At 44.8% G+C, this 12,084-nt stretch overlaps 1 protein-coding gene across 1 annotated transcript; it reads right to left on the reverse strand.

The window, feature by feature from the left end:
• Positions 1 to 8,735: 8,735 nt before the first annotated feature.
• On the reverse strand, positions 8,736 to 11,735 carry ATP5PB (ATP synthase peripheral stalk-membrane subunit b; the record flags this gene model as incomplete). The annotated part of the gene is made up of 5 exons (XM_010165828.1): positions 8,736 to 8,807; positions 9,362 to 9,541; positions 10,380 to 10,505; positions 10,916 to 11,079; positions 11,590 to 11,735. Coding segments are annotated over 5 exons (688 nt in total), but the record flags the coding sequence as incomplete, so codon positions are not given.
• Between the last annotated feature and the right edge of the window lie 349 nt (positions 11,736 to 12,084).

Genomic DNA, 12,084 nt, shown 5'->3' on the forward strand with positions numbered 1-12,084 from the left:
ATAAAGAACGAATGTTGACCTGCCAGGATACACCAGATCATTGATTAACCTCTTCACTTTGCTGAGAAACTCATGGGAAAGCGTGTGTTCCATTTCACCTGTCCCCGCTCTTACACAGACTGTTTTATGATAAGGGCAAACTCCTCTTCCTCAACCATCTGATGCACATTTCACATCAAGCTCAAAAGGATCATTTATGATGTTCTGCATTATTGTACCTCAGAGAATTCTGCTTGGTGGTTGCTGTACCAAGCCCAGATGTTCAAGGTGAGCATCTTCATTTAACAGGACTGTGAAAACTGGTAAAAACAGTGCTTGGTCATTTCTAGTTTGAAGTCAAGACTGAGAACTCTTTCTGTTATCATTTTGATTTCTCTCTTTGCCCGGCTATAGGCCCTTTGCTTACACACAGACAGATTTGTCCTGACTTTTTTGTTGTCCAGTAGCACCTGTCCAGTGTAACTATAGCATCTCCTGCAACACCTCCACCTGCAGATGAACTGAGATCCTGTCTGCAGGAAACTTTCATTGCTTTTAAACCAAGACAACGCTCACCCCAGAAGCCTGAATCATTGACCTCAGACAGAGCACCAGGCAGGAGCCAAAGTGCCAAACACACTGAAGCTGTTCACAAACGAGATGTGCTGGGGACAGGGGAGCATGCCAGGAAGAGGTGACCATCAGAAAATAAACTAATGATATATTTAAGTTCTTTCCTCCTTCCCCAGCTCCTTAACCCAGGATCAGGACAGACTATCTCTAAACCACCAAGGATGCATTTTCCTTATTTTTTAATAAAAACATCCATTTGGGGGATTCTTCCTGCACAGCCTATTCCCTGGCTTTATTCCCCCTAAAATCATGAACTGTTTTCCTAACACCTGATTTAGATGGAACATGCCTGTGTAAACCTGAAGAACAGTTGCTCTTTTTGAGGCAACCTGTTACAGATCTGAAGACCACTCTAAAGGTCCATGTAAATATGTGTCTAGATATGTCTTTGTATTAAATTTCAAAATACAGAAGAGATACTTAAGAAAAATTTTGTCCATTGTTTTTTTGTTTGGGGTTTTTTTTTCCCATAAGGATTGGCTGGGTCCACTGAAAAATAGGTGAAATGTGTTCTTGTTGTTGGTCAAACAGCAGTTTGCAATCCAGCATGTTCTCACTGACTATCCTGACACCCTTTGTCTCCTCTGTCAGTTTAGGCTGCACATTTGAATGTGGTCATCTTGTGCTGCAGTCAGTGTTGTCACGTTTTCATGAATAATAATAATAAACAGTAGATGGATTTTATATTAATTCAGCCTGCTCTTCTCCCATGACAATCAAAAAAAGCAGCTGGGATGAAATCTCTGCAGTGTTTTAGTTGATGTCCCAGCTAGGATGGCACAAAATTGTGTATTACACCACAGCTCACACAGTCTGTTGTTAAGGAACATGGGTCAAGCTGAAAATCAGTCACTAAGGGACAGGCTCTTTTTTCTCCATCTCTAAATAATAAAAGTGGTCCAGAAAAAGCAGAAAAGGGAGTGCATCATTCTGTTATTTATCTCAGAAAGTGCTGGCATTTGCTCCTTTAGCTGAGATCAGGCATCTCAATTTATTATCTGATGTAACCCCTGCCATGGGCCAAAGCTCTGCCCTGTTACACAGTTCCACTCCATTAATAAACAGGCCAGCAAAGGAAGTCACCGCATAAGTACATCAGAATTTTGCTACATAATCTCTCATTATCAGTTGATAGAACTGATTCCTTTCAGCAGAAAAACAAGTCCCACCTAAAGAGCAGAAAATTACTCACTAGAACGACGCTCAGCAAGCTTTGCCTACCTATTTTTGAGAAACTGAGAAAAGAGGGAGCAGCACCACCCCAAACTCCTGGCAGGCTGCCTGATAAATTCCAGGTGAACGGGGCAGAAGGATGGGGAGAAAGAACAGAAAGAGGACGGCGAGGAGGGGAAGCCGTGCTGCCTTCTGAAAGCAAGCTGGGAGGGGGAGCAGGCTGAGCAAGCTGACTGACCCTGCTCAGCCCCCTGAGAGGGAACCCCGGGCAACAGCTCACCTTTTCACAACGGAGCCAGATGTTCACCACAGCTGGACTCATCTTGGTTGTAAGGCAGCCAGAGGAGCAGCTGCCCTGCTTCGGGAGAGGGTTCATGGGCTGGCTCTCACCCGTGGTGGTGCAGGCTGGAATGCGTTCAAGCAGGTCGAGGTCCCTGGTTCTCACTTCTAGCACTTACTCCAGTAACAGCCGTGGTGTTCAGCCCCAGCCAGAGATCAAACAGGCTGAAGAACGTTTAAACTAGGTGTGAGGATAGGTGAAGGCACACACCAGCAGTGCCTGTGCAGACAAATACCACTCAGGAAAAGCAAAGGATTTAGTGTGCTCCTGTGTAACACCATCGCTGTAGCTCTACTAACCCATCCTTCTAACTTTGCAACCAGATCAGTTCCAAACTGTCAGGGAATATCACAGGTCACTACTGTCCATCCATCTGTCAAAGCACCATTTAACCCATGAGCCATTCCCACCCAGCTGGACAGTTGGTACTGGACTTTCCCACACCCATGCATCTTGCCTTGCAAATGCTGTGAAAGTTTTTCTTTAGAGAGACCACAAGTACAAACATCTCCAGCAGAAACCTACTGAAATAGTGACAATGTGAGAGCCAGAGGAGCAAACCAGCAGACTCACATACCTCCTGCTCTGATTAGCAGATGCAGTTGTCAGAGATTCCTCTTGCTCTTCTATAAAACAGCATTGGCTGAGGGCTGTCATTAAAAGCTCTGTGTGACTACACAGAAGCCTTGGTGTGGGAAAGGGAGACACAGAGGATGCTCTGGGATGAGCCTGGGACTTGTCAGCAGCCACACAACAAAGGGAGGTATTCTCCAAGGGCTGTGCCACCCTCAACTCTGTAAGCAGACACACAAAATTGCTGTGCTCTGGCTGGCAACGTCTCACAAAGTACATGAAATGTCTTAGTACAATTCACAGTGAGGAAACACCAACATGAAAACCCCAACGTCCCAGCTGCTCTCGGGGCAGGGAAAAAAAAACACCTGTGGTGAGTCACCTTTTCTTGCAGCTCTACCACAGGATCTAACACAGGAAGGTGGAATTCTTGTTGGCGTGGTGAACTGACGTTCGTGCAAGCCAGGTAAATTTTCAGACATTCTTATTTCTCAGTTGTTGTCAGGCAGCAGACCAAAATTGTTATTAAACAAAATCAATAATTGTGAGCCAACTACAATCACCCCTCATGAACCCCTCAGCAGCTGCACATTTTGAGGAGTAACACGGTATTTTCTCTATTAAACAGCACTTGAAGAAACTGCCATGGCTGAGATGAGAGCAGATAACAGCAAAACAAAGACTGCAAGTTCTCCTGACCCCGTGAAACCATCAGCAGCCTCACCCCCAACGCCTCTCCAGCCAGATGTCAGAACCCAATGGTGCTTGTGCACCTGCTTCTCTGGTCCCCTGGACTTCCCCTGGCTTCTGCAGTCACAGAGGCAGGACAACCCGGCAGAGCTGGAGCCACTGTTCTGCTAACTGCTTGTTGGGAAAGACACCAAAGGCACCAGCCCGAGCTGAGCCAAATCCAGCGGCTCCTCTCTGGCTTCGTGCTGCCATCAGGTGGCACAGCCCATCCTGCTCCTTTGAAGTCCCTCAGATGTCACAGACCTGCTGTCCTCAGCTGCAGCACACTGGAGGACCTGAGGCACTTGTCCTGCTTAAGAGATTCCTCTAGAGAGGTGTTTACAACAGCAGGCAATCTGCATTTTCAGAAGAGAGAAATACCTGCCAGAAGCTGACGCTCTCTGGTGACCAGAAACGAGGAGGCTTCTGAAGTCCAGAGGGCTGAGGCAGCAGGAAACTTCACTCTGATCCAGCCTTGCATGACAGATGGAGATGACTGTGCTTCCTTGGACAACAAACCTCCCACCCGTGGGCACAGGAACGTGCCGAGAATCTTCTCTGGGGCTGCTAAGACTGAGTCACTAGTGGTAACTTATTCCCCGGTTCATTAAGAGGAAATGATTTTTAACTTCTTACAATACAGTTAGAACACTCTGGGTAATAAGACATGAATCAACACTTGCAGAAATTTTGACTGTCACACCGTGATTATGCATTTCTTTTATGTGACCGAATCAGGAAGCAGTCATTTGCATACAAAGATTTCATTATCCTAACTTCAACAAGTAGAAAATAACTCATCAGAGCACTGGGCAATCAAAACCTAAGAAAAATACTACAGTCAGTGTCAGAAAAGGGAAACAAGGGCACAGTAACGAGCAAATGCAGAGAAACCTTTCCATTTTTCAGTTCTCTTTGGGAACTCGAAGCAAACGCACAAATGGAAACTTTACAAGTGCATCATAAGGACTCGCTGGGATTTCTACAGTGAGGAAATATGGTAGAAAAAAGGAATTTATCCACAATTGTTGGTAAGCAGTTTGGAACAGGAGACATTAGTCTCCCTTTATAGCCATAAGATGAGCTGATGTTACATACGGCAGTGCTGGCGTTTCTCAGAGGACTACAGGACTGGGTGTAACGTTCTGGGAGCGTCTGATGTGCAGAAAGTGCAAGCGGTTTAATTTCACTAGAAACTTCATCATCACACAGCTGTCAGCATCCGACTCTGCTGGAAGACCAGAGTGGTGTAGGCAACCTCATTCTGCGGATGTGAAAGAAGCCACAAACATTAGAGAGTGTGCAACCATCACATCTCAGCATCAATCTCCTGCTTTTAATTTGTCCTCAATGCTACACACACCATAAACAGTCACAGCCTGTCCCTGCACATGGGAAATCCAGTTAAACACTGTGCTGGGTCAGACCAGCTCAGGATCCTGGGTCGAATCAAGAACATGAATGAAAACTGCAGAAATGCTTGGCCTTTAAAAAGATTTTCCCCTAACCTTCCTAATTAGTGGTTTAGTTAAGCCCCAGAACCCTTGACATACATGGGGAGTATGGGATTTGAGCCCTGTGGTAAGAGAGAAGGAATATCTTTCCTCCTGCTGCCCAGGTACCTCCTCAGGTGACTGTAAACACAGGGTGAAGCCTTGGATACACAAAATAACTTCTTTCTTTTAAAGAACCATCAGTGAACACTTGAGTCTTGCAAGAACAAACCTCTTCCCCCTGCCCCTTAACATTTAACATTCTCCCAGGAATCTCAGTCTCTGTGTAAAGCATTAGAAATAACAGTTGTGACCTTTACCTGGATGTTCTTATCGGATTCCTCAGTCACTGTCTGCTCCTGTAAGTTCTGGTGGGATCTCTTAAACTCTAGGAAGGAGAGGGATACCCGTCTCAGCTCTCTGTGCTGTGTCTGGGTGCAGCAGCATGAGAGTGGGGTGACACGGTGGCACCAGAGAGCACATGGCTCAGACGTAGCTTGTAAAATCTGTCACAGACCTTCACTGCAAAGGCAGCGGGTTGGCAGCCCCAGTCTCTGCCCAGCCCTTGGAAGTGGCTAGACCAGGATAAAAGCAACTGATAAATTTGGTAAGAACTGGTGTGGACAGTGTTAGGATGAAAAAAAACCAACCCAAACAAACTGAAACAAACACAAGCAACAAATCCCACAACTCCTAAGAGCTAAAGTTAACTTCTGTCAAAGTCACTTGGAAACCCTTGTGCTGCAAGATGCGTGGAAGAGCCTGGAGACTCAGCTCCATCCACGTTCAGATGTGCAGCACAAGGTGTTTAGCACCTCCCTGCCACCAGGTCCGCACCATCACGCTGCTGTTACTCCCTCTACTGTGCCACTTACTTTTTCTGATGAGGTAGATGATTGCAAAAACCAGAACAGTGGACAGGATGCCAGAGATGAAGGCCAGCGATAGGTAGAGTATTTCCTGGCTGTTGCTACACAGAAAACAGCGTCAGAATCTCCAGCTTTAACAGAGGTGTTAAAGAATCAGTAGTGCTCAAATTCATTACACTTCATGAAACACATCAGTTGCCCCACACCCCAGGAGATTACAAGGTGTGTATCTACATGAAGCATAACTGTGAATTACATATTTAGTGCACAGACTAGGAAATTGTAAGCAATCTTTTCAAACCCCAAGATATAGAATGCATTACACAGAACTCCTCTACAGGAGGAGGCTGCAGTCCCAGGGAACTGTGTTTCAGTCAGGAAATAAAGGTGGAGCATTTACTTATCAACACAGCATTTGACTTCTGAAGCTAAGTCAGCCGTAGAGGTACATATAGTGGTATATACAGTGCCAGTTGTGGAAATGGGTTCTGGTGTAACTGGAACTGAATAGAAAACAAAACAAAACAAAAAATGCATTTAAAGTGAATTAATTACTCCAGTAATATTACAAACAACAAGAACTAAAGAGGCATGTGCCTATTCAGGTAAGTATTGCTCTAAGTGTAATGTTTCTCTATTGAAGGGCTGCAAGTGGAATCACCAGACAAAGATTTAATTGTTCTCATCATTACTGTCCCACAGCAGCCTCTGGCAGCCGTGCAGTTCCTCCCCAATGCACACATCTCCCACTAAGCTCCCCCCACAGCAGCCCTTTTCAAGTCAGGACAATATCAGTTTAGTCAAGAATATTGCATCTAAGAAAACTCCTTAAAGAAGAAAATACCTGCAGTTGCTTTTGTGGAACTACCTCCCATCCTCTCCAAATACTAAGGAACAGTAAGAGCAGCTAGAACGAGGGAGGGAGGGAAAAAAAAAAAGTTGTATTTATATAAATATATGTACACACACTAGAGTAAAACAAACCTATCACCCTCTTCTAACTCCCAGACTTAATTATTTAGTTTTTATCACTGTTTCAGACATCTCATACAAACTGGGACAAAGCCACAGCAGCCAACCTGGCTGTTACTGAGCACGAATCCTGCTACCCAGTGTTCTGTTCCCCTACATGCACGGTCACTACACTTGGATGAAGATGCCACTTTCCTTCAGAAAAACCGAGTGTATTTAATAACTAAAAAACCCACCCACAGTATCATTTTTGCAGCAGGTAGAACTGAGTAAACTTCATGCAAATTTTCATAGTCAAAGCAGCTTTGACAAAATACCCTTTTTTTAAGTTTTTCTTTCTCAAGTTTCTCTCACTTTTTGCACCAAATCAGAAACAATAACTCGCTTCTTAAATTTAAGGGTAGAATCTTAAAAGACAGGGAAATACCAGTCTGGCTTTTCTCACTACATGGCTTGAAAACTGCACATTGCAAATAATACGAAAGCATTGCTGACAACATGAACACAAACATCCTGTTCCCTGTTGCTGTCACCTTTTTCTACCGCACACCCACCGATTCCCACATTCCAGAAGTCAAAGTGAAGACCCCCTGGTTTCCCACCCCAAGTCTGTGCTGTATTTGCAGTAACAGGTAAGGACAGTAAGTGACACAGCTCCATCTTACCTCACACCATAGAACCACTGCCTGCTGCTAGGAAATCCCTGAAGCGTTGGCACAGTTGAACCTCTTGCTTTGTGAAAAGAATCTGTGTCAAACTAAAGCTCAGGCGTCATTCAAACGTGGGCTCAACACAAATGTGGAAGTTGAGCAACTTCACTTTTTTTTTTTTAATTAAAAAAAAAAAAAAACAGGAAACAATGAAAAACACTTGCACTTGCACAAGCTGTTGAGCTAAATAAAGTCAGCCTCACCTTAAGTGAGCTCACTTCTAAGTCAAGCTCTTACCTCTAAAGAACACCTTTTGTTGTTGAGTTGTTGGACTGAAAACTGTAGAAAACTGCTATTTTACTAACTCCACTAAAAATAAGCATTTCCCTGCTGTAGCACCAGTCCATACAGAGAAGGAATGTAAGCACACTCTAGTCTGCTTACTGAAGTTTATTTACTAAATCAATCACCTCCCCGCACAGAAAGGACGAGACGACACAGCAGTTGAGTGCTTTGCTCAGCGGGGATATTTGAGATACAACTACACCCTTCAGGGAAAGCTTCCTACAAAAAGAGAATGAAAAGGCTTCTGCTGTGTATTATCATCATACACAAAAACCTGTTTTTCTCATTACACAAAAAAAAAAACAACTTTTATTACTATGAAAATCCAGAAAAAACCCACCCTTCAGAATAAACTTATCCATTTTAAAATTAATACTGATGAGTTCGGTTGAAGCTAATTTTTTTCAGTAGCTTTTGACACATTTCCTGCCAGCTTCATCCTTTTTTCTGCAGAACAGGAAGACACTTTCATCACCTTTTGAAGCTTTGTTGTGGAAGGTTTTTTTTTTTTCCAGTTCATTTTTATAATGAAGACATTCATTCAGAGTACCTCGGGACTAGGTGAATGGGAGCACTGGCACTCATTCCAGTTGGACAGCATGTTTACAGTTACAGAAAATATCTATAGGAAATTATCACACAGAATTTTAAAACAAACACTAATCCCTGTGTTAGCACCAGAATTTTTCACTGTGAAAAGTTCCACTGTGAAGTTCTGCAGCTTATCTCTAGAAGTGTTCCCGATCAAACAAGGAACTAAACAGAATCGCACGTACTGTGGTTACAAATAATCTCCCACTATAAACTAACTGCAGTGGTTTATGTGACCAATCTACTGCAAACAGAAAAAGGAAATCAATGTTGCTACTGCTAGTGAAAGACAGCAGAGTGTTTTCTTTGTTTGTTTGTTTAATTATACTTTAGAATCATACAGTTTCCAACAGTAAGTAATGAGACACGTCAGAGGAATCAGCCGCGGTTACACCGCTGCCTGCGCGCTCTTCGATAGCGCCTTCAGGTCCAAAATGCACTTTGCAACGCTCTCCTTCTGCTACAAAACAAAGGAAAAAAACAGCTTTCAGAAGAAAAGACTTCATGAAAGACATTTAAACAAGCAAGATGCTACTTTTTAGACACACAGAATGAGTTACAGATTAAAAGGGAAATAATTACAGCTCAAATCCAAACAGTGAGCAGCATCAAAGCATCTGCACGCAGCGCTAGGAAGATGTTTTCTGTTTTTCAGCTTTATTCCTTAAAACAAAGGCCACCCAGAGCCCATCTGCAGATCTGCCACAATACTGCACAGAGAATTTTATGAGCGAGTTCCCTGACCTGTTAGTGATACATCTTATCCCAAACTTAGCTCTGTGCTGCAACAACAAACGTCCCACATGATTCCAGCTGAGATCACCAGCAAGACAAGCACCTGGTACCCAGCAACTGGGCTGGGCAGCTCTTACTCAGCAGCAGGAACGTGCTGCAGCCACGTTTGGGAGTCACCTGAAGATGATCTATCATCTTCTGGTTTAAGCCAGAATCATTGGACAACAAATATTTGTACAGATTAAAATGTAAAGCAGATTAAAAAAAAACCCCAAGTACCTGTTGAGGTGTGATGCTCTGGATAACATTTTTCTCCACCCACTGAATCATATGATCTTGTTCTTTCTGGCGCTTTAAATTCTGCATAGCCACCTGATAGTCCAGCCTTTTTTTCACTTCGTTGTAGACTGTCAGCAATCTTTCTCGATAATTAGTTTCCAGCACCATTGCAATATTATTCTAGACACAGAAAAGGAAATTAGAAGTGTTAACGTTTGGTAAGAACACAGAACAGCAGCAGAACACGTTCTACAGCAAAGGTCACTGGACCAGGAGTGGAACTGGCGCCACCAGGGACACACAGAGGGCAAATGGTTTGTTACCAATTTAGCAATCTAAGGGGCACAATCTAAGGGGCACCCAGATGATGCACCTGGGCTGCATCCAGAGCAGTGTGGGCAGCAGGTCGAGGGAGGTGATTCTCCCCCTCTACTCTGCTCTTGTAAGGCCCCACCTGGAGTGCTGCATCCAGTTCTGGAGCCCCCAACATAACAGAGACCTGGAGAAGCTGGAACAAGTCTAGAGGAGGCCACCAGGATGATGTGAGGGCTGGAGCAGCTCTGCTGTGAGGACAGGCTGAGAGAGTTGGGGCTGTTCAGCCTGGAGAAGAGAAGGCTCCGGGGAGATCTTATAGCGGCCCCCCAGTACCTGAAGGGGCTACAAGAAAGCTGGGGAAGCACTTTTTATAAGGGCAATTAATGACAAAACAAGGGGAAATGGGTTTAAGCTGAAAGAGGGGAGGTTTAGATTAGATATTAGGAAGAAGTTCTTCGGTGTGAGGGTGGTCAGACACTGGAACAGGTTGCCCAAGGAAGTTGTAGATGCCCCCTCCCTGGAAGTGTTGAAGGCCAGGCTGGATGAGGCTTTGAGCAACCTGGTCTAGTGGAAGGGGTCCCTGCTGATGGCAGGGGGGTTGGAACTGGATGAGGTTTAAGGTCCCTCCCAACCCAAACCAGTCTGGGGTTCTGTGATGTAGCGGAACCGCAGTGGAAGCGACAGCAGAGCTGGAACCGCGCACCCGCTTCGCGTCAAAGAGGTAACTGCGGCCTTCGACCCGCCACTGCTCCTTCTTCTCCTGTTCAATCGCTGTCTCCAGATCCTTAATAGCCTCGTTTTTTACAGCTAAAGCTTTAGCAATTTTCTCCTGAAAGAAAAAAACAAACAAAAAACATGCTTCAGAATGAAAGGAAGATGAAAGGAAAACAAGTGACCTCTAATCAAGTTCTGAAATTCCACATTGAGATTGGAGCAACGTCTGCAAAATCTGGACTGTGCCGGGGTGGAGGTTAAAGGAGAGCAGGACAGAGAATTAGGGGCACAATCAATCATACTTTAAAAAAACCACTGGTGCTGGTACGAGGTGTTCTGGTTGTGAAGGCTTATGTAACAATACCAACCCAAGATCTAAACCACACCTTATTTAAGCAGCATTCTGGAGACGCTGAACTCAGATTTTTATGACAGCCTGGACACAGTGTTCTTTTAAATATTTAAGGGGATAACTCAGAATAGTTTTTAACTGCTACAAAGTCAGATTATGGTTTCTTCTGTTACCTCATTAAGTTTATCAGCAAAAGCTGCTACATCAGACCCGTATTTCTTTATGCCATAAATGATGACTGACAAGATGCAGGCAGCTGCAACCGTCTCGTGGTTCAGCACGTAGATCTCCTTCGAGAGAAGGTAAAGCACCAGTCCAGTTCCCAACATGTAAGGCCCTAAAGAAAAAATAAAGCAGCATTATTTGTACAAAGCACAAAGAGGCTCCCTAAAGCCAAACACCTGGGAGGTCACTAGTTTGAGGCTTACAAGACCAGGCAGTGTTCTCTTTTACCATGATAAAGAGTAGAAAGCCAACACCACGGAAGGGAGTGGTGCCACGAGGGTGCTCACCAGAAGCAACTTACATGGGACCTGCTGCTTCTGCTCACTCAGAAAGAGGCAAAAATCTCTGCTTAAGTTTTGAGGGTCAGCAGGTAAATGAACCTCCCTGCAAGACCAAGCTCGTGACATTCTTTTAGCCTTTATTTAAAGCACAGGTGCCTGGATTGAGAGCCAGGAACTGCTGCACTGGCTCATTCTTCACAACCTCCTTCTGCAGACATTGAACATTATTTTCCCCACTATTTTACCTTTTCAGCACCCAGAACTGGTGGGCAGTACTAAACAGATGATAAGCATAACAAGACATATTTAAAACAAAAAAAAAAAAGAAAGCATATATTAACCTGTAACTCCTGTTTTAGGATAGAGAAACTGGAAAAACTCCTCAGGGATCAAACCATAACGTACTTCTCCTGCTTTCTCAGGCAGAGGTGGCACAGGAGCCAAACACTGCTGAGTGGTGTGCAGCGGTCTCGTGGTGTGCAATACACTATAAATAATGGAAAAGTTTTCATTAAGCGTTTTTTTAAAAAGCCCCCCCCGAGCTGAGACTCAAACGCATGGAGGTTTGCACAGACATTCACCAGACACGCCTCCTGCGAGGAAGGGGAGGGACCAGGTAACCTCCAGAGCTTCCTTCCGACCCCAGCTATTCTATAAACCCACAACACGAACCAGAACAACGACAAAACCCCGGAATAACGTTATTTCCCAAGCACGACTGGCGGGTCAATGAGCCGCTCCCGGGCCTCCTCAGCCTGCCGGTCACCGGGAGCGGCCTCAGGGCCGCCCGGCTCCGCTGGGCCTCAGCCGGCGGTCACGGCCCCCGGCGGTCACGG

The sequence above is a fragment of the Antrostomus carolinensis genome, unplaced genomic scaffold (assembly GCF_000700745.2).
Source record: "Antrostomus carolinensis isolate BGI_N321 unplaced genomic scaffold, ASM70074v2 scaffold7604, whole genome shotgun sequence".
NCBI classification, from domain to species: Eukaryota; Metazoa; Chordata; class Aves; order Caprimulgiformes; family Caprimulgidae; genus Antrostomus; species Antrostomus carolinensis.